This window comes from Emys orbicularis, chromosome 15 (assembly GCF_028017835.1).
Source record: "Emys orbicularis isolate rEmyOrb1 chromosome 15, rEmyOrb1.hap1, whole genome shotgun sequence".
Classification (NCBI taxonomy): domain Eukaryota; kingdom Metazoa; phylum Chordata; order Testudines; family Emydidae; genus Emys; species Emys orbicularis.
The window spans coordinates 28,471,310-28,495,150 of NC_088697.1; the positions used below are offsets into that span (position 1 = coordinate 28,471,310).

The following is a 23,841-nucleotide window of genomic DNA, read 5'->3' on the forward strand; positions in this document are numbered from 1 at the left end:
AAAACCTCCAAGGAAGGAGATTCCACCACCTCCCTAGGTAACGCATTCCAGTGCTTCACCACCCTCCTAGTGAAATAGTGTTTCCTAATATCCAACCTAGACCTCCCCCACTGCAACTTGAGACCATTGCTCCTTGTTCTGTCATCTGCCACCACTGAGAACAGCTGAGCTCAGGGCCGGCTCCAGGCAGCAGCCTGGCAAGCAGGTGCCTGGGGTGGCCGCTCTGGAGAGGGGCGGCACGTCCAGGTATTCGGCGGCAATTCGGCGGATGGTCCCTCACTCCCGCCGGGAGCAAAGGACCTCCCGCCGAATTGCCGCCGGAGATCGCGATGGCGGCTTTTTTTTTTTTTTTTTTTTTTGGCTGCTTGGGGCGGCCAAAACCCTGGAGCCGGCCCTGGCCGAGCTCCATCCTCTTTGGAACCCCCCTTCAGGTAGTTGAAAGCAGCTATCAAATCCCCCCTCATTCTTCTCTTCTGGAGACTAAACCATCCCAGTTCCCTCAGCCTCTCCTCATAAGTCATGTGCATGTCTCGTGCTCAAGTCCTTACACCATGTTGCCTGTAAGGGATGCTACTTTTTAGTTAGGCAAAACTAAACTCAGGCACAGCCTTACCCCCAAAGTCATAAGTCTTGTAGGAGAGCACACCCTCTCCTCCAACCCCCAAAGAAGGTCAAAATAACACTCTTCCTGGCTGAGAGCAAGAGCTTAGATTAAACTGATCGTGATGGCACGATAGAAACATGAGAGATGGCTCTCTGCTCCTGGATGGAAGGGGTGTTTATTTGCTTTCTTCCCTCACCCACACTTTATGCAGGAAGGCTCCTTTTCTCTTCCTCCTCCCCACCACCACTGGGTGGTAGGAAGGACAGAGCTGCAGACTAGGAACGGGGGAAGTCCAGTAGTTTCTGTCCCCCTCCACATGGGAGACAGTAAAGAACTACTGGCACAAATGCTGGTGTCAGGTAGAACAGGGAGAGTGCTGCTTTGTTTAATGCTTTTTCGAAAGACAATGGAGGCAGATCGCTAACGATCAATGGGATTCAGCAGCAGAAGAGCTGCCCAGCCTGCTCAGCGGCCACAGGAGGTGGCACAACAAGCTCCCCCACCTCAGCACTAAAAATGCCTTGACTACTGACCCACTGTGGGCGTGGGATTCACTCACATGGAACAATTTTTGAAACATGTTATCTTTAAGGACACTATTGAAGGGTAATACATCCTTGAATGCAGTATTAGTCTGGATGCACCTGCTACTTCTTCACTAATTTCTAATACTCATTGTTTTGATTAGTTCTGTGAACGATGCCATCTGCGGTCACTAAGCTGGAACTGTAGTTTTCAGCCAGATGTCCCCACTCTGCTCATGTTGCCCTCCTAGATGAAATAAACTCATTCAAGTGCAAGCTCTGCCATCCTGGCTCACTTCAGAACTGGACTCTAGCTTCAGCCCATAAAGAGAGCTAGTTACTTCTTCACTTTCCCTTCTATTCCCATTTGCAAACACTTCTCCATCAACCTGTGCACCAAAATGCAGAGGGAGACAATTTCAACACGAGTTAGAGAGTTTTCTTTTCCTCGAATATTCCCAGAATTCAAACACAAACTGGAGCCAAACTGTGCTCTCTGTATTACCCCCATATTCACTCACCTGTTTTTTTTAATCCCCAATATTTTGGAGTTTTGTAAAGTCTGGAAAGAGTATTTCACATTCCACATAGCCATAAAAAGTAAACATTTTGAGCCTCTATCTGAAAGTGTCATTTTTTGCCACTTTGTCTTGTTCTCATTCCTAAGCATTTCATTTTCTGCCTCTGCTAATGGAGTTGTTTGGCACATGTACGGAACATGCTAGTTTGGGATTAAAGGAATCTGCTCTCTTCCACTTTTTTTCAGGTGTGATCCCAGCAGATGCTCAGGCTGAACACAAGTACCAGCGGGAAGGTACACTCAGATGCTCTACAAGAAGCAGCTCTCTTTAATAGTAGTCTCACAAGTTTATAGAGTCTTATTTAGACATATTACAACATCCAAGATTTATGTTCAAGTAGCACAAACACACTGACCATATGGTTCGAGATGTTGCAAGTCTCTGTACAGTTTTCTTTATTGTACAGAGGTTGGGTAAAGGATACCTGAACAAGCATACAATTAGAGGGGAATATAGATTCACTTATTAAAGCGAAGACTGTTAGTGTGTGCATTTTGCTTTAGTAGTGCAGTATGCTTTCAGAAGGCGGGGCAAGTGCAGGGAACTTACATTAACATTCAGCAGCGTCAGTAACTCAACCTTGCATTTTTAGAAAGCTGGGCTGCCTCTGCAAAAGTGAGAATTTTACTGGCAGCATTTCTAAGAAAGGAAGATTGTCAGTGAAAGTCTGAAATATATGCCAAATGTTGTGGCAGTACATAAAGATATTGGCTGCTCAGGTGCTGCTCACTAGTTGAATCATGTTTGTAACCAAGTAAATAGTGGAAGTTTCATATAATTGAAATCAAGTTACAAGTATTAAGTGATACACAAAGAAAAGTTCTGAAGGTTTATTTTTAATGCAATGTGTCTCCTTTCAGCTGTTTGAGAGTTTCACATACTGCATTCAACAACATACATGAAACTGTAAAAATGTCAGGTTACAAGTACTCAAAAGAGAGTGAAAAGTACTTCATAGCCCCCACAAAGGATAAAATTTTCAAAAGCACCAAAGTAACTCAGGTGCCTGGGACTTAAGCTTCTAAACCATTCAGGTGCTTTTGAAAAATTTCCTCATTTCCACTGGGTAAAAATATATACTCCTACAAAAGTTTTCATGCTTTCTACAGCAGGCCAGAAGAACCAAGTATAGCTGGACTCTGTAAACTAGATGCCTTCCTATATGCTACCAGGGGCAATGGGACTTGGTTTGAGTCCATAAAGAACGGTTTGGTTTGGGATTTGGATCTCTATTAACGATCATGACGGGTTCTTTTGTTGACAGACCCTAAAAACTGTAATCAGACATGAGACATAATGAGTTAAGGGGCCCCAGCCATGCAACCTATTCCCTCCGACTGCCCACTGAGTTTACTGATCTTCATCAGATGGTACACAGCATCTTTTTGATCAAACGCATGATTAAAGACATGTATCTGTTTACATCATACATTGGAGCAGCGTGTGGAGGAAAGGGGTGCTTGTACTGTTCCGTGTGAATCTGCATTTTATCGAGGATATGCCCAGTTGCTAGAGAAGAAGAGCATGTAACCAATTGAATAAATAAAAGCAAATGGAAAGTGAAGGTTTTGAGCAGGGGGTTGGACTAGATGACCTCCTGAGGTCCCTTCCAACCCTGATATTCTATGATTCTATGACTGAACCAACAACATGGTCAGTTTCGCCACAGCCTGACATGGAAGAAGTGACCAAATTAACTCAAACCATCAGCAAATACAGGGAACCTTCTTGTAAAGTTAAGTGTAAATCGTAACAGGAAAAGCGGTATCTCACCTCACTGCACGTCACTGATGGAAAGAGTTTCCAGGAAAGTAACACCATAAAGTTGAGCAAGATGATTAGATGAGCTAGCTTGGTAATGCTAGATTTCTGCTACTAAAACAGCACAGTTTATAAGTATGGCTCAGGACATACACACTGAAGTTTATGAAGGGTTGGGGGGAAATTAATGTCCCCAAAGACTACTGACCTCCCTGTGGCTGGCAGGCAGGGTTATGAATGTTGAAAAGGATCCTGACAGGCTTAGGGGTGAATAACAAAGGCCTTGGAGCTGAATAAAGTTAAGTTTCAACACTTTTCAATTCTACTCTCAAATTCTGATCTACAAATTGTTTCCAAAACAATTCTACCAAGGTCTAGGGATTTATAATTTCAGCTGCAGTCGAAGTTATTGTCACTTTCAGACAAGCATCACTTAAAACATCAAAATGAAAGAAGGGAGGGGGAGCCCTTCTAACAGCTTCTCTGAAGAGCCTACTGAAACTTGCCATTCTTTGACATGTGGTGACCAACTGCTGAAATATATCAACCGCCAGTGCTTTGCAATTCCACAAAGAAGTTACAGAAAGAAATTAAAAGAAAAGCGACTCAAGTGTGCAAGTCCCATTGAAAGTCAATGGGATTTAGGTATCTCACTCAGTTAGGCATTTTAGAAAACGGCACCCAAAGCCCGCAAACATTGCAGAAGTCAGATCTCTCCACTACTCGTAGTAGATTCAGTTGCAACAGTACAACTAAGCTTCAGAAGTAAATTTGCATGATGCTTCTGTTCAGTGGTTACCATCAGGTTCAAACTGAAGTGTCTGCAAGTTAGATAGGACTCCAGACTTCTGTTAGTGAGATTTTATACAGAGAGACAGAGACAGAGAACAGTTGATTGCTGGGAAATTAAGCAATCTAGAGACTGAAAGAAGGAAGGTTCAAAGAACTAACAACTTCTGCACTTACTAAAAAAGCTTCAAGTATTTTATTAGCTAATAAACTTCTGCAGCTGTAGCCTGGAGCCTCCATTCTTTAGGCATGAACAGAATGTTTAAAGATAGTTTAATAATACATACAATTACATTTAAGAATTACTAAATGCAGACTGGGTAGTTGCAGTGTGAACTGTGCTTTTAGTTTTGTTCCCTTTAATAGCGTCCAGTCTCTCAAGGGGCAAGCCTCAAGTAACTTTTGTAGAGAGACTAAAAAGAAATAGCATAGCGAAATACAGTGTGATCAGATAACTGAGTAAGTCAGACAATTAATATGTGTTGAGCCAGTTTTAAGCCCATGGAAGGTTTTGAAGACTGAACAGATACTCTGTTTGATTCTCCTTCTCCTCCCCCTCCCCTATGGTTATGCTACTTCCTTCCCACTTAATGATTGTTTCTGCTCCACATGTCTCACAGGAAGTCAACAGGTCAATCAAGTACTTCCAGTCCTACTGAAATCCTTCACAGTGGCCTCTCTATGGGCCTCAGCTTCTCCCAGTTTGGTTTTCTGATGCTGGTCCCCTCTGACCTGTAGCAGGCTGGTCCTTTCCGGTTTCCTGTTTGTTGGATGAAAGCACTTTTCCACTGTAAGAGCTCAGTCTTGCAGAACAGTCAATAGTAGAGGCAGACTTTAATCTCAGTGGTTTTTTTAAGTTACATTTTACGCTTATTTAAATTCCACAGAGTTACAAAAAACCCACCTCTCTGCACAAATAGCCAATGACTGCTGCAGTTCATAAACTGCCTTTTATACAAGCCTTCCTAAAACTAAGGTATCGCTATCCTCTTGCTACTTTCTTCCACTCCCTCAGTGCTAACAAGAGCCTGGCACTGGTGTAACATTATGTTTCGCGTGCAGCAGTCTGCACCAGGAAGACTGTTCCAGAGGATGATTTATACAGTTAGCACTACTACGCACAGCTATAATGCTAAAATAGTTTGAAGTGTGCATACAATACTATCATCCCGGGAAGCTTACTCCATTGAAAGTGCACCAAAGTTCCTGCAGCATGAAAGGAGTTAAAGGATGCAGCATAAGGTTAAGCACCTTAATTGATTAGTCTCGTTAGAGTTGGTATGGCAACACCCATTTTTTCATGTTCTCTGTGTATATGTATATCTTCCTACTGTATTTTCCACTGCACGCATCCGATGAAGTGGGTTTTAGCCTACCAAAGCTTATGCCCAAATAAATTTGTCAGTCTCTAAGGTGCCACAAGGACCCCTCGTTCTTTTAGCATAAGATTAGCCAATTCCAGAGCTCTTCATTTCTCCTTTTTGAAATTTTCTTTTAGACTTAACAGTTGCTTACAGCCTGATTTTCAGAGGTGCTTAAGCATCTGCAGCTTCCACTGAGGTACACTGGGGTTGTGAGTGCTCAGCACCGCTGAAAATTGCACTCCGAGTACCCACCAAGGGACATTAAAATACTTACCAAGTTCAGCAGCTTCAATAAACAGAGTGCATTTTTACATGTAGCAATGTTCAAGTTCACATCAAAATGTAATATGTACTTACAATACCAACGTTGGCTGTCAAATAAAATCTAAACTAAAAATAACTTGATTTACATCATAATTACAACGTATTTTAGGATAAAATTCTCTTTAAAGTCATTTCATGAAATTGGCAACAAACTTTGAGGCTGGCAGAGATCATAAGTCAATAATTCTGACCTGAGAGTATGGTTCTCTGGGAGGAAACAATTGTGAGGAGTAAAACCAAGTTATTGTACAACTCCTGTCTATGCAAAACTGAAAGGGAAAGGGGAGGCGCCATATTTTAAGTGGAACATTAAAAAGGGGCATGACCTGGAAAGGTGGCTAATGACAACCAATTAGAAGCAATGAATAAAGAGGTGCTTTTGAAAAAGCTCCAGAAAAGAAGAAATGAGACTTGAGAAATATTCACTTCTTTACTCTAATGAAAGGTGAAGAAAAGAAGCCTGACAAAATGCTGGAGGAGCCTGATCTCTAAATACTAAGTTCTTTAATGGATTTTTAAAGGCAATGAAGGCTCTTGAAAAAAAACCTGATGCAATTCTAAAACAAAGATTTATTAGCTCCTTATTTATATTGTGAGGAAGACACGGATACATATACTGGGGACAGCCCATCTAGTTGATTTCCTTCCTGCAAGCATTTTGTTTACACAATACAAGGGTCCATCATCAAAAAGGATGGCTAGAAAACCAGAAGAACATTTAGCCAAACAAAGAGGTAACAGCACTTTCCAGTCATTGTGCTATTCCCCAATATTACTGACGATTTGCATTTTAAACAGCTTCTTGCAGCCCAGCTGCTCCTGCTCAGTTTTGAAATACTGCTATGCAAGTATCGAATGCGTGTGACATTTTCTCTGCTTCCATAGAAGAATATGCGATGTTCAAGTTCATTGGTAATTATTTCACTGGTTGGGAAGTTCTTGCCTGCTCCTTCACAGTTTTGCTTAAACAGCTCTTTGGTAAGAATTTAGTCATCACTTTACATGTCCAAATAACTAATAGTTGACTTATCCCCAATATTCCTGTGAGACAAGGTGGCGTTTTCCCCATTTTACAGATGGGAAAGCTGAGGCAGAGATGAAGTGACCTGGCAAAGGCCACACAGCAAGTTAGTGGTCAAGTACAATCACAACTCTTTCCGGTTCCTAATTGCATGTTCATTCCTCCAGAGTATGAGGTACTTCTGGCAAGTACTGCAAGAAACTCTGCAGTTCTCAAGGGATTTAGATCAGCACCACACAATGAACACTAGACGGCATTTATACAAAGAAGTCTCAACAAGTAATATGGGTATGCAGCAGCACACACTCAAGTTTAGAACTGCTGTATCCAAAAAGTACTCTGTCTTTTTGGGTGCTGTAAACACTGCCTACATGTGCTGTTAACTCATACTCTGCTGTGCTTCATATCATGCACAGCAATTTTAAGTAGTCAGTTGGTGGATCAGCAGACTGCTTTGCTCTGCCACAGCTTGAGAGAAAGCTACTCTTTACAGAAAAATTAAGACTAAATTGGATTTTCCTGTGACAAGAACAGAGTATTGAAGGTTTATAGTAAAACTTTGCTTTCTCCCCAAATGTTTAATAAATACTTTGCAATTAGAGAAACTTATCAGAGGATCCCAACATTTTTAAAAAAAAAAACCCTAACTGCATCAGCTGAGCTTTACAACACCCCAATGAGGTAAGTGTTGTTCTTTTCTAGCTGGGGGAAACTGAGGCACACAGAGGTTAAGTGACTTGACTCAAGTTACACAAGGAGAAAAATAGAATTCACGTCTCCCTAACTTCCAGTCTTCTGTTAATACTTGTGGGTTCAAGACCCTAATATGTTTGGACAAGTATAGAAAAGTTAGTCTAGAATTTTTTTTTTTAGGAATTAAGCTATGTTGCAATTTGATATTTTGACAATTTAAGGATTCAAACATTTGAAATGGCTTTTTTTAAACCTCTAACATGCAAGAGTGTGAAATGCACTTTACAGATGCCACCAAAATGGGAGGCTATCACATAGCCCATACCCTGTCATATTTTACTGCTTATATGCCAGATATTAACAGTCAGTCAGACTCAGATAAATGGCTGCACAGAACTCCAGGAAGAATAGCAGTATGCCACCCCCTACCACTGTGTCAGCCAACAACTGTGCTCTTATAACTGACCCTTACACACAAATGCTGAGTAGGAATGCTTAAAGAGAGCCTGAGATGACATTTATATCTCAGTGGCAGCTTCAGAGTCCTCTGCACACAGTAATCAGTTTTAAAAATAGATACAACGGAACTACTTTCAACACAGCTTCCAGCGCAGGAAGTGAATGACATTCCATTTAACTACTACTGACTCAACAGCACAAGTCACCTCCAGAATAATGTTGAGCCACTGATCTTTAAAATTAGAAGTACTTCCACCGGCTGCTGTATTACTCGTACTATCCACCAAGATAGACATTTAAGCGTTTGTCTACACTGGCACTTTGTCGGCAAAACTTTTGTCGTTCAGGGGGTGTTAAAACACACACACACACACACCCGAAGGACAAAAGTTTTATGCCAGTGGGAACAACGCTTTGTCAGCAGAAGCACTCTCCTGCCAACAAAGCCGCTGCCGGTCCTGGGGGGTGGAAGTTCTTTGTCGGCAGGAGAGCTCTCTCCTGCCGACAACAGCAGCTACACTGCGCGCAGGTTTAGTGGTACAGCCGTGTTGCTAAAAGCCTTGTAGTGAAGCCATAGCCTTAGAACCAGCAGATTATATGCCCATGTTATACCATTTTGAAGGATCAGAGGGGAAGCCGTGTTAGTCTGAATCTGTAAAAAGCAACAGCGGGTCCTGTGGCACCTTTAAGACTAACAGAAGGAGTCAGCTAACATCGCATTGATTTTGTGGATTGATTCTTTAAGGCACCAATGGGAAAAGGGGATCTGGCACGTTAATTAGATGCAATAAACCTGCTATCAAGAAAAGGTATAGCTCAAAACACCCTCTCCACTTTCTTGTAAAGTTTTCACAAAAGATACATTTAAAGTTGAATATTCATTGTTCCATTCTTTGTACAGTTACAGAAAGCAGTTAGTAACAATTTGTTCTGCATTTGTTCCTTCTGGTCACATGCTCGTTTTTTTGTGCCGGACAAGACTTGAAGGGGGGACATTTAACAAGCGTAACACTTTATATTTCTATTCCCTTTTCATACAACCCCCTTTTCATTGTGGTCACCAATTTCCATAGTTGTAAGGAATCTTAGTTTAATTGCTAAATTAAAGTAACTTTAATTTAGCAATTAAATAATAAAGTAACTGGCTAAAAAAAGTGACTGTTTACTAGTTCAAAGCTTTGTCTTTACGCACAGCATTCAAAACCTTAACACCTACAATGCATGTGTTTTAGTGCGGTTGGAAAAAAACACTCAAAAATAAAAGCTACAGATAGCCCCACTGAGCGTTTAATTATAGCTTCCTAAGTTGTGTTTCAAAAGACTACAAAAATTTAAATAGGCTAATGCCTTTAATTTTACATATGTGCAAATAAAATAAACTTTCTAGAGAAACGCATATTAAATACATTTATCCCTATACATGCATGCACCCTTTCAATTCAGTCTCCTAAAGCAATCCAAGAAACTGTATAAACAGCAACACTGAAATGCAACTCTCTATTGGGGTACAGGGCAACAACTCCCTTAACGTATTACACAAAATACCGTGAAACGATGGAGGTGAGAAAATTTTGGCTCACATGTTATGTTTATGCATAAGGACATGAGATATCTGGAGCCTACACAGGACATCAGCTTTTAATGACTCCTGAACAACCCAGTATTCTAACCACAACATTGGGTTGGCTTTGCCTGGAATAACAAGCTCAGCTCCTGACATTCTAATCCTGATGTTTAGATCACTTTTAACAGGCCACTTTGCGCTTTCTATGGTGAAGAGAAAAAAAAACGTATCACCAGTTCATTTCTGCTGGATTTGGATATTTAAAATGCTTAATTATACAAGTGCTGAAGAGCCAGTGTTTAAAAAGACTAAATCAGAGACTAGACTAGGGAGTTCAACACTTCCTCAGAGGATTTGCAAGGATAAAGGACAATAGCATATCTAGTTAACAAATGTATTCCTTTATGGTGATCTCTGAATTATAATAGCAAGACTTGACCTCTGACGCTTGTATTATCTCTTAATAGCAACACTCCTCAATATACCTATCTTAGGCCACTTACCCTCTGGATTACAGTTGGAACCATACCACAATGTTGACTATGTGTTACAATGCAATAAGTCATTATAGCTAAAATCAATTCTGGATCATCTTCTCCCTCCCCACCCAAACCCCTCCACTTTCAATTCAAATAGGGTTCTCCTATTCCTGCCCAAAGCTTCTCCAGATTCTCAATCTTTTCTGCCCTCCCTTGAACTTGAGGATGGGTAGTATCTCCTTGTTCTTGCACGATACCATTAACAGACTGCCTGAGGGATGCAAGCGTCATGCTTTCATTGAAAAGTTTCTTTACCCAACTTCACTCTTAAAACCTCCAAACAACTTAAGACAAAACATTTTGCTACAAGGATAAAACTTCCCAAAAAATTTAAATCTACTTTATGTCTTTGAATGGAAAGCTCTGAAGACCTGAAAACAAAGAATCAAGATGGTACAGAAACCTAGCGCCTGTGTCAACCTACAGTCCTCCCCCTGCACTAGGTTTGGAATCAACAATCCATTTTTGTTCATTATACTTTTCACAAAAAAAAAAAAAAACCACCTCTGCTAACGCCACCACTATACTTCTAGCCACGCTTTTTAGAGACAGCCAGTGGCCAATGAATCACACAGCCAAATCAGTGGTACGCTAACTGAAAATGCAACCTTATCCCCATTTCATGAAGAAAGCAAAATGTCTGCAGGCTCATGAATTTGTTCTATAGCTCACAAGGTAGTGTTTCAAAATGTTAGAAAGGAGCCGTTCTAGTTTAGCTTACCACCTGTCAGGAAGCTCAGCCAATTCTTCAGCAGCATCCTATCAGGCTGAAGTAAACTTCACCTTGCAAAGACACAATCTGTTGTCAAACTGAGAAGTACCTTGCAGCACAATCCAAAACATGATACAATGCCCCACAAAAGTAGTTAAGATGTACAAAATACAGATGTTAGACAGCTAACTGAACAGGTTCAAACCCCAAGAAATTGATCAACATTTTAACCAATGCTTTGTGATAAACTGGCTGATTGCTTCGGCAGTGGCAGCCATAAAACTAGAGTCCATGATGTAAACTAATTTCCTAGAAAACTTATTTTAGACTCAGATACACAGAGGAAACACATCCAGAGAGATCAAAATCCCATCTATTTATTACTGTACAATAGTCCAAAAGCTCAATTTCACTTCTAAAATTGCATCTGCATGAAAATGTTATTATTTATAATGGGAGGAAAGTGAAAATAATGAAAGTTTATGCTATTCCATTGGCAATAGCTGTAATTGGTTACAGTTTTGAATATGAAATTCAACACCTAATCTCTCTATTAAAGCCCAAATGTAAGGAAAAGATTAATATTTCCCCCCAGAAATTTAAATGGTAATGGTTTCTCCTTGCAAGCAGGCAATTAGGGCTTATATGCTGCAGCTTGGCAAGGAAGCCTTTCTTGTGGACAGCCTTTGAGCCTGCTCTTGTCTTTAAGATGTTCTCATTTAAATGCAGATGTAGGCTCCACAAGTATTTTTTTTTCTTTTTTTTTTTTTCCTTTTTCTTTCTTTTTGAAGTGTTAGCTGCATCAGAAGGAAGTGACAGAAGGAGGCCTCTTTCACACCTCATTCATTAGCTGTCCCCCCCCCATTCTTTCCCATTCCCCCTGAGTGTTAGGAGACAAGTCCATTGGTCCAGTCGGAAGTTTTCTTGTTGGACTTTTTGTGGGTCAGAATCTAAGAATCAATGGTTTAAAGCAAACAAACTAAGCTTTTTTATATCTTTCTGTGGGGTCTGTTTCCTTCCCCTTTTAGACACATGTAAGTACTCTCCTTTACAAAAGACAGTAAATATCTACAGCTTTCTTCCTGCATGGATTAGTAATTCTATACCCTGGAGCAAGCGTAGAGTATGAAATCCTACTGAGGCAGCATCACCTAAGTCTTGCTGTCAGACGGCATGACAATTAAACATGTTCCAACTTCTCAAGTCAGCAACTTGATGTTAAATTCAGAGAATTTTAGCATCGTCAGCACATGATCTATCAATATATATTCTCACACAGAAGAGCAGGGTTGTTTTTTTTTTAGTTAACGTACCTTAACCTTATAGCCTACCTATGCAAATAGCAAAAAGAAAGCAAATAATACTCAAGTTATTTAATATATCATCTACAGTCGCCTTCTCAACTTCTAACGCTCCCTTTCACCACAGAGTCTATATATATCTCCAGCCTCAGCCACGGAGAGACTATGGTCTGGTCCACACCTAAAGTTTAGGTCAACCCCTGAGAGATGTAGTTAAACTGACTTAATCCCTACTGCAGGCACCGCTAGGTCAGAGGAAGATTTTTTGTCAATCTAACTATCGCCTCTTTACTACAGTGATGGAAAACCCCCTTCTGTCTACGCTACAGTGTGGCACTTGTATTAGACATGGTTTGAAGGCTGAATTTTGTTTAAAAAGATAAAATGGAAATTATATCTGCAGTAGACTGTCCTACCAACTGATTCAGAGGATAGAAGCAGCCCATTTCCACCACTTAGAGAGGATATTAATACCCAGCAAATTGAAACACTTCGTAACTATATTTATAGAGGAGTAAATTATTTGCCTCTCTTATATTCTCAACCAAGCAAGATATTAGATAACTGCAAAAAGATAGTTCATTAACAGACATTTCTAGTTTACATAGCAAGGGGAGTTTATGAATAGCAACTCTTGTGTAAACTATAGCTTTCATTTCTACAACAGGTAGCTGTAACTTTCTGTGATAAAAATAAGAGCATTCCAACATGAACCGCAGTTAACGCGAGTTAAAACTATACCATGAACAGTTAAGCAAGTTCAGCATTGCCATGAAGAGGTACTATTCTATTAGATTAACTGGAATCACTAAACCTTGCATTGCTGCAGGAAATGCACTTTTTTTTTTTTTTGCTTACCACCTTCCAAATAAAAGGAACATGAATGTTTTGGTGTGCGCTTCCATGCTTGTCTAGCCCCCAGAGAAGCAGTACATTTGCTATTGTGTATACAAATTAGGCATTCAGGGTTAAAGTTGTTAATAACACAGATGTACCATACCCCAGCTTTCTTTACTCTCCTGGGTCCCATATGTCCAGATATATAACATGCAACCCACTAGGTGTTCATTACACAATTCAGTCTATTTCAAACACAGTCACTTCAAGAGGATTCCACACACACAAAAAAGAAGGGAGACATATGGGAAAACACACTGCAGGATGGTACAACTGATATGCCCTTTTTCCTTCTATCACTATAATTAAAATTCTCATTCTTCCACCTTGACTACTATAAACTTCTGTTTTGGCCTCCTTGTCACTCCTAATGGACCCCCTCCAGTCCCCACAAAATACAATTTCTAAAATTATCTTCCTTGCTTGATTCTGATCTACACGCCACTCTCTAAATCTCAATACTGGCTTCTCACCCTCTACCATGATAAGTTTAAGCTCCTTGTGAGCTGCTTTATAATAATAATTAATGGAGATATCCCATCTCCTAGAACTGGAAGGGACCTTGAAAGGTCATCGAGTCCAGCCCCCTGCCTTCACTAGCAGGACCAAGTACTGATTTTGCCCCAGATCCCCAAGTGGCCCCCTCAAGGATTGAACTCACAACCCTGGGTTTAGCAGGCCAATGCTCAAACCACTGAGCTATCCCTCCCCCCTTTCAGGACCTGCCCATCCCTACTTACCTGTAGATAGCTTTCTTCACATTGCCCTTATCTATTCTGCTCCAATTATACCAACCTTGATACCTCATTGAGTTGCTTCTCCTACAAGCATCTGAGTTTTCTTCCATATCCCCTCTATGCATGGAACAACCTTTCTGAACTCAGCCACAAAGCCTGTTGCACTCATATCCCTTATGGAGACCCACTTCTACTGTGAAATATGAGACTAACAGGCTGATTACAGCAAGACTGTGGGGTACCTAGGACAGGCTACATTTTTAGAAATGTATTAAAATGTGGCCAGTCACCTTGTGATCACTTTACTTGTACGATACACTCCACCCACTACTCTATTTCCAATTTTTAGATTAAGCTCTGCCTTTTTGTTTGTGTGTGCTACTGAAAACAAATATAATCAGAAAAGTATGCCATTCCACTAAACAATGCACTATAACTGAAATGCCCCCCCACCATCTATGGCCCCACAAGACTCCAACTTCCCCCCATCTATGACCAGGAGATATTGTATATTCAGACAGAATAGGAACTGACTTTTTTCTAAAAAATGATCAACTCCCATCCCGGGGAACTTTTTGTTGGTCAGAACACAAAGAACAAATATTAACCACAAAAATCTAGCAATCCACCCTTATTTTCCCATGGGTTTAATATGACCAAAAAATCCAGAATAAGTAAACCTTCAAAGTCTAGTGGTTTCCAAAATCAGGGGCCAGCAGATACTGCAATTGTGTTTTATTGAACTCCCAAATACATAATCTGAACTTAGAAACCTGGTTCCTGACTAGCAAGTACAAACTTAACCCACATAGGCCGCACTTCCCACAACTGATTGACTATATGCATGAGAGATGTAACATCCCCATAAGATTAAAAGTATACTTAGGGATTTCTCATTTCTAAATTGAAGCACAAGCTATTGTTCATTGCTTCCATGATCAGTGCCAATTCAAAAATATTCACGGCTTTGTATCAACCACAGTTAAGTAGTGCTTGCATAGTTTAAAAAGCAGCCATGATTTTGCTGTAATCTTTAAACAGGCATGTAAATTGAAGCAGAATTTAGATGACATCTTTAAAGATGTCAGCATGAAATAGCTGAGTTAAAAAAATGACACCAAATATATAAATACTGTACAACAGTTTATGGAAGCCCCAACAGCAATTTCCACTGAAGCACTTTATACCAAACCACATTGCTGCAAGCTAAAAAACAGCCGTTGTAGTCCTAAGAAAAGAAAGTGCTATGAACACTGAGCATTGGAAGTCAGATAAACCTCACCTTGGTTTTAGCCACCATAGGAGGATACGCTCTGCATAACAATTGTTAGTATATAGTGTAGAAAGGTTAAATTCCATTTGATTGATTTTCTGATCACATCTAATGGAGCCCAGACATTCAGCCACCATCCCTAAACAGAGTGTTTCTACAAGTCTATTATGATTTCCTGAACACAACAGAGGAACAGGTGCATCAAAGAAAAAGGTTAGATATAATAAATACATCAAGGGTTCATGCTCTGATCTTTGAAACTTAATTTTCTAAACCCTTAAGATGTAAATTTAACCTCACTTCCTGCTACTACATTTTAAAAACTGAGCCAAGTTTTCATTTTACAGTAAACACTTAACAATTGGCAGCCATATTCTGCTTCTACGCAACTCTGTTGTAAGCATCATATATTGTACAGTGTACCATGAAATGCAAAGTGACTCCGCACTAGATGACACACAATGAAGTTGCTCTGTAGAGTGTCAGCAAAAGACTTAACAAACGAAAGGGAAAATGCCCATCTGGCCAAGAAAGCCAAGCATTACACACCACAATGTGCATAAAGTCATAATGCAGCACACATCTGCAGCCACTGTAACTCTATTGAATGGCACATAACCAGACAGGCCCTCTTCATTTCTGCCTCAGTCCAGCTCTTGGAAGAATGCATTGGGGATCATTTTAAGTTGCTTGGGGGGGAAACCTGTTCCTTGGTTTGGAGATCAAAAATAGTTTGAATTCAGAAAGATTTAAAAAAAACCTAGTTCTCTTATCAAAAAGAGTGACTTATTTTGTCATTTGCCACTTAGTGTTGCATTTATTGGTAAGGAACATCTGCACAGTTTGCACACTAGTTGTGCAAATGTCCAAATAATTCATTTGTTCTAAACCATGAGAAATTTTGGGGAACGAAACAAAGTGATTGCTAAATTCAGAAGATGGGAAGGAAGATAAATGTTTAAATTGAGGACTACAGGAAACAGGAAACATGCAAACCAGGGTAAAGGAGAATATGGAAAGCAACAACATTTAATAGGCTGAACGATAGCAAAACTGAGATAGGAAAAAACAGAATGTTTTCAAACATGTTATAACTGTCCGGGGCAAACAAACAAAGAAAGAACAAAATAAGAAACATCTTTCCTTGCCAAGAGGATGTATATAATGCTACCTTGTATCAAGAAGTACAAACAAGAATGCCAGACTCTTATTCAGGGTTCTTGGCTTGTTCTAAAACAGCTGATGACAAACTTCTAGAACAATTTGGGGAGCTCAGCTTATTTTTAAAGCACAATCAGTTTACCTTAAATCTCCTAAGATTTTGTGGTTGATTTCCAAAATTTACAGTAATCAGTTCCTAAATGACACCTGACAGCAAGCTAGAACGCAATAATTGGCCTGATTGGAGCACACTGCTGAAGACGGAAGGTTCAACAAGCACATCAGAAAGCGTTCCCATCTGAACCAGAGAATCCATATTCTGTACACATGTGATATCTTGAGTTAGTGCCTGAATCATTCATATGTTCTAGACTATTCTAACCAACCATGCCTTTTCACCCATTGAAGAAATATGGGAAGAGTGAGAGAGCTACCATGCTCATGACTGCCCACTGGCCAAAGCAGGGGTAAGCAACCTGCGGCACGCGAGCGGATTTTCAGTGGCACTCACACTGCGTGGGCCCTGGCCACCAGTCCGGGGGGCTCCGCTGCTGGCCTGGGGTATCGGCCGCCGGCCCCCTGCCAGCCGGGGTTCCGTCTGCCGGCCCCGGGTCCCGGCCACCAGTCCAGGGGTCTCTGCCGCCGGCCCGGGGCTCTGCAGCTGGCCCCAGCCTGGGGCAGTGAGAGGTACAGACGGGGCAAGAGGGGGCGCAGCTCAGCACCCCCACCTTAAAAATTGTTGCAGCGTCACTGTGCTGGGATATTTTTAAGTCCAGATTTGCTGCTTACATCACTATCACACCACGTGGAACAGCGCACTGCGTTTGACGTTGAGATTAGAAGGTATGTGCAAGAACAGGAATCATAATTTTCTGACAGATTTCAAGATTTCCACCTATTTGGCCCAATGCTTTCTTTTCTAATTAAACCTGGTTCAAAAAAAGTGACTTGGATTGGTCTGTATTTCAGTGGATGGGTGTTGAAGATTTCGAAATGCAGCTCATTCAGTTAAAAAACTCAGGATTGTGGGCATCAACATTTGGAGATCTGCAGAGGGCACTTGAAGCTACCGAGAGAGATCATGGGGCCTCTATTCTGACCTGCTGGATGTCCCTGCCAGTGAAATTTAATTGTTTGAAGAAAATTGCGTTCGCGATGCTTTCAGCATTTGGATCCACATACCTGTGTGAACAGGTATTTTCACACATGACATCTGTCCTCTGTCCCTCTTGGAGCCAGTTAACAACTGATCACTCAGAAGCCTGTGTGCAGCTTAAAGTATCCAAATAGGTGCCAGACATGGGAAAACTCAGCAAGGAAAAGCAAGGGCAAGGATCACACTAAACTGATAAGATCTGCATTTTAATTGAATTTTAAATGAAGCTTCTTAAGCATTTTAAAAACCTTATTTACTTTACATACAACAATAGTTTAGTTATATATTATAGACTTCTAGAAAGAGACCTTCCAAAAACGTTAGAATGTATGACTGGCACGCAAAACCTTAAATTAGAGTGAATAAATGAAGACTCGGCACACCACTTCTGAAAGGTTGCCAGCCCCTGGGCTAAAGCATACCTAAAGTGTAGTCCGAGGAAAACTGCTTAATTCACACAACAGTGACTACTTCTTTCTGGGTTGAGAGATGGATGGAGAGTAAGGAAGGAGAAGGTGAAAGAAGCAGGGCTGTGATTTAATTATACCAGCATGCTTACCAATTCTGACAGGCCAAAAATTTTCACTTCTGCAGATGTAGTGTCTGATTGTCAATCCATCAGAAACACAACTCTAGAGAGGGACTGCTAGTCGGATCCCATCTGGCAGACAGTAAAATTGCCTGCAAAAGCACTCGTTTTGCAGCTCATATGTACCAATTTGGAATATCCCTCTTGTCAATTAACGTGCTTTGAATATTAGCTGAAATATGCATTTTTGTTTTAACTCGGTACAGTTATTTTTTTTCTTCTTTGCTTCTCTCATGTCAGTGCTATGGAACTACCTGGGGAACAGAAGTCAGAAGATCAATTCTTGTGGCTAAAATTTTGGACTTAAACAATTGATGTTGCCTGTCAGTTGGCATCTGCTCAGATGATGGATCAGAGTACTGAAACAATCAACAGGTTAGCGTACTCTAGTGTATGTTCAGTACTGTACCACTTCTGAGCCTAGTACTAGAGGTGGATTGATCTGGACAAGGTCATTTGTGATGGCACAGGAGCCCAAAGCAAGCTAGTTTCCAATCAAAAAGCTCTTAACAAAAGGTTTAAAATTAACCTTACATTGAAGTGTTTGTGCAGTTCACTACACAGCAGAGCAGTTTACAGTCTTACCTTGGGTTCCCAGTGTCCCAAAAGGTTTTCCAGCAAGATAGAAAACTCCAGCAAAAGACCCAAAGGCCAGTTTTAATTAAAATACAGTTTACACAGTTAATCCATGGTGACAAATGCTTCTTGCATCATGCACGTTTTGATTTGAGCTAAGCCGAAATGACTGCAGGTTTACATTGAACACTCTCACTCCCATAATATGTCAAGCTAAAAGTGAGTTATCCCCTAGGCATGCGTGCTCAAGCCCCCTCCCCATTACATCCACTTTTTTTTTTTTTTTAACTTTTCATACATATTCAAGTGTTTCCAGTTGAGAAGTCTTCCCTGCCCTACCCCTCGTTTCAATTCTGATATCTATGAAGAGAGAATCAGAGTCTATAGAAGCAGCAATTTTCCCTTAAGGGACAATCCAGTAGTTTAATTTGGCTTCACTCATTATACTGGCCGCAAACCTTGAAATCCTTCTACAGAAAATTGGAATTAAATTTTAAAGGCAGATAGATTTACAGCTTTGAAGCAAACTCTGAAGTGTAACATAATCCTTGCTAATCAAAATCACAAATTTGCCAAAAAGCAATACTAAACAGCAGCTTTTAGTTCCATTTTCCCCTCCCACATTCAAGAAATTACCTGAAAACTTCAAATCGCTATGAAGAGATTTTTAGTGAGGCACCATCTAAAAGTAAAATAACTTAACAGAATACTACTTAAACCCCCGAGTGGTCATGGAAAGGGGGAAATCAAAACAGTAATAATGAAGCCATATTACATGAATACATTAAAATAAAAAATCATCAAGAAACATTTATGCAAAGTGGCTCCATCACTTCCCATTTTGGTTTCAAAAATATTAGAAGCAAATAGCTGCAAAGGCTTCATCCACTTAAGTCATTCAGTTGCAACTAAATTCAACTGATCCAGCTAGTTCCACATTTTTCTACTTACTTCAGTTTGTACATAAAAAATAAACTGCACCTATTCCATTGCCCTAGGTGCCCTTTGAAAATAGTTCAATACAAATATACACTTTCTACGACTCCCTCCATTATCTTGTACCACCAGTGGCTAAATAAATATAAATTAGAATTAACCCTTCCCCCTCCCTCCCTCCATCAACCTCTTGCCACTTAAAGTGACCATACCTCTCCTCCCTCCCTAAAAGCCAGAGAAAACAGATAACCTCCTGAGCATGCTGCAATGCCCTTCACATTCAGGCTATTTTGGTCCAAGTGGGGAGCAAGTTCCAATGTCAAAGTGCCCACAAAGAGGACCTCCTGCTGGTAACCTTTCCACCCCCATCCCCGGCTCCCATTTCTTATACTTAGGGGACTCCAGCTCAAGTGTCTGCTGATCTCAGCGGTGACAGCTGGGCACAAGGAAGGAGGAGGTACCTCACACGTAGGCAGGCCTCAGTCTATTTAGAGTTTATCATTCAAAACCAACCACTTAAAATCCACCCAGAAACCAACAGGCAGCCAATGCAGATCACAGAGCACTGGTGTAACGTGCTTATGGTGAGATACCTCACTTAATTAGTGGTCTGCCAAATGCTGCACCAGCTTCAGTAATGAAGTAGTTTAAATTGAGGTAATAAAGGCATGGATGACAAGTGTAACATTTGAATCCAAAACAGTCAAACTCATGGTCATCTGTAGACGAAAAGAAGTCACTGTATTACCGACATTTGACCATGTAAAAGCAGCTAGAAGTCTAACCAGCCACCTAGACTGCAAACAGACGTATCCTCACTGACAAAGGAGCAAATATTCTCATCACATTTTCTGGTTGTTTTCCAAGCCACCGCCATGTTTTATCAGACAGAGTCTAGCCCTCCATCCTTTTCTCCAATCTCAAGAAGTCACTAGGTAAGGCAGCAAACTGAACTACTATAGCTGGGTCAGATGAGATGTAAAGTATCAGCATGCCAAAAACACCATGTTTCCCCAATAAACATTGCAACACCCAAGTATGCAGATTAAATGAGAAGGGTGACAAGATGGAAACCTATAGAACCGCACTCTCAGGGAAGAGAAAAATTCCCCACCGCTACCCTTTAAGAATCTTCAACGAAAAACAAATGGAGGCACCCAAGAGCAGTCCTGTCTATCTCTACTTTGTTGATGTTAGTCAACAAAACCTTGCTCTCAGTTGTATCAAACAGCTAAAGTAGCGGCCATATATGCATACTACTTTTAGTAATAGGACATTACTAAGCCACTGATAAAGTGACTTGCCAAAAGAACACGCCTCTCCCTCAGAGACCTCTGAATATGCTCAGGTTCCTTTAATTTCAAAAGAGATCAATTATGTGCAAATCAGAGCTTCACCCTAACTTCAAATTCTAGTATGGTATGAAAGAGAAGTGAGAGAATTGTAGGACAATCTCTTGATTTCCTTCCCTCTGCCTCCTACGCTTCAGGGTGTTTTTTTTTCCTTCATCAAACCTCCAGAACTACAATCAAATTAACAGAGAGAGGTCACGACTCCAACAATTAAAGTTTGTAAAATTAAGTCTTTCAATATTAAGTACTTACTTTTAAACCACAGAACAAGCTATTCTGAAGTCTTTACAGATTTACATACAAAAGAACCTTATTGGTGCTCTTTACTTTGGCATGGAGCTGTACTCAGGTACATCTCATACATAAAATTGAAAACCGATTCAGAACATAAATCTTATTCTTTATACCAGTGTGACTCAAATGAAAGCTAAGTCACAGCCAGGAATGATCAGATCTGGAATATGAATCTCTCTTCATATTCATGTCCTCTCGTTGCCTTCATTCCAGCACAGAATAATATTTTACTTCAAACTTTACCCTCTCCAGCTAACCTTAAATCTCTTCACCACTGAATTCTTCCTTCCCACATACCAACTACCAAGCTGTTCAATTCAAGGTCTCACCCACTCAGCTAGACTTGTGCTACAAGTATTTGTAGTAACTTTTCCCCATTACCTAGGCTGAGAGTTCTCCTCATACATCCTCTCCTTCCCTTCCTTAAAGAGGCTGATGGTCTGTTTGGTCTTCTTCATCAGGTTCTCCATGAAGACCCTGAAGTACTCATTTTCTCCTAGGGTCTCCATCTTCCCCTCATAGCGTGACAGGATGGTTCGTAGATGCTGATACGTATCAGGTAGCAGATCTAGAATATAGGGTGGGCTGTTCTTCAGTGCCAGTTTTGGGTTCTGACATAAACGCACCACCTGCAATAAATGAATAATGGGAAAAGTCACCATTTTGAGATTTTAAGACTATTTAAAAATTACAAGTAAATATTGTTTAAATAGATGATCAGTGACATGGCTTGAAATGCAAAAGAAGATACGCTGAAATATAAATAATTTCACATTATACTGCATCTGCCCAAACGCACTAGTCCCTGAACAGATTTCCTCCCATTATAAAAGTCGCCATCTGCAGACTAACATGTTTTCATGAGCACTGACGTCTAGGTTCCAGAAGGTTACATCTCTCACAAAATTAATCTTAAAATATTTGATGCAATAATATTTCATTAGATCATTTAGATCAGGGGTTCTCAAACTGGGGGTCGGGACCCCTCAGGGAGTCACGAGGTTATTACATGGGGGGGTCACGAGCTGTCAGCCTCCACCCCAAACCCTGCTTTGCCTCCAGCATTTATAATGGTGTTAAATATATAAAAAAGTGTTTTTAATTTATAAGAGGGGGGGTCGCACTCAGAGACTTGCTGTGTGAAAGGGGTCACCAGTACAAACATTTGAGAGCCACTGATTTAGGTAGTCTTTGGTGACGAAGCTGCTGTCTTGCCAGATACTTCAGCCAAAAAGATATGATCCAGACTTGGGGCTTGTCTACCTGGGGAAATGTACTGGTATAATGATACCGCTGTAGCTATACTGATATAACTCCCCACGTGGGCACTCTTGCTCCAGAATAACAGTGTCTTTTTCCAGTTTAGTTTATATGTGACATAAACATAATCATTCCAGTAAATTTCCCTGTGTACACAAGCCCTATAATGGAGAATACATTACTACTGGGGTCCACTTGAATGAAAAACTTGACCCTGAATGTATACATTTACAATGAATGACAAGCATAAAAGCAACTATACAGCTATCAACAGTGAACACAAAAAAAGGTTTTCTATACAGAAAGCAGAGACCCCCAAATCTCATTTGAAATACTCTATTAACTTTAGCGGTAAACAGCTTACTGACAGGAACATAGTTCTGGGTCCCCAGATATGCATCTCCACTGACTTCATAAGTTGCATGCAAATGTGAGAGCAGAATTTGACCCTCTGCAGTTATTTCTCTCCCTTGTGAGAATCTGTTCACAAAAGCACTCGCTGCTCTAGTTTTACTTGTCAGTGATGAAATGAAAGTTAATTAGATGATGGTAACCTACTTTCTAGCAAATTACCTTGCATGTCTTGGAGATTAATTTTTTCTTACTACCTTAATACCTACTCTTTCTAATGGAAAGGTTTTCTAATTTGTATTACAGCAATAAGATTATCTACACATTCCTAGCTAGTAAGAATTTGAGTCAATTATTCCACAAGTACACTGTGCAAAACAAATTAATAGGCTTATCAGAAAGGAAACTTTTTGCCATTTTATATGCATCTATTTTTGCTTCTACTTAATAGGTTAGGCACCATAACTGAATAGAAAAATTTCATTCAACCTGCAAAGAGAATGCTGATGCTGTAACCGTATATGACCAGACAGCTCTCTGAACGTTAGTGCTCTACAATAGAGCGACTACATGACAAAGCTCATGAAAACAAGTTTAATCAATAGGAAAAACAGTATTAAAAAAGGATCATACACCTCACAGAGAAAGGCCTTGTCTGTATCCATCACAGCCAAGATTCTCTATTACCCAGTCAAGGGAGAGAGAAAGCTAGCTACAGAAGACATAATGCAACTTTCTAAGTTATTAGGGCTCTCTGAGCTCCAACAAAGTGCTGAAATACTGGCTTAGCATGACAAAGCAATATTCAGTGCTTTTGTTCTAAAGCCATCTTTTCAAAAAGACAAAAACAAGCAATTGGGAATAAGACTCAACTAACAGCTCTAGTCTTTGGAGCGTTTACCTCAAACATAAAATAAGGCTGGTGCCATAATTTCCTAAAGCTTTCTACTGAAGTGTAAAAACAGTCAAAACTGTTTTGACTTCCTAATATCAAAAGGCATGACTGAGGTCTAAATTGACACC

General features: G+C 40.4%; 1 protein-coding gene across 1 annotated transcript in view; it reads right to left on the reverse strand.

Annotated features, from left to right (window-relative positions):
• The window catches only part of CBL (Cbl proto-oncogene), a 49,299-nt gene that overhangs the window by 17,942 nt on the left and 7,516 nt on the right, over nucleotides 1-23,841 (reverse strand). The window contains exon 2 of the mRNA XM_065417446.1: nucleotides 21,589-21,836. Within this exon, the coding sequence (XP_065273518.1) occupies nucleotides 21,589-21,836 (248 nt within the window). The remainder of the gene's footprint in view (nucleotides 1-21,588; nucleotides 21,837-23,841) is intronic.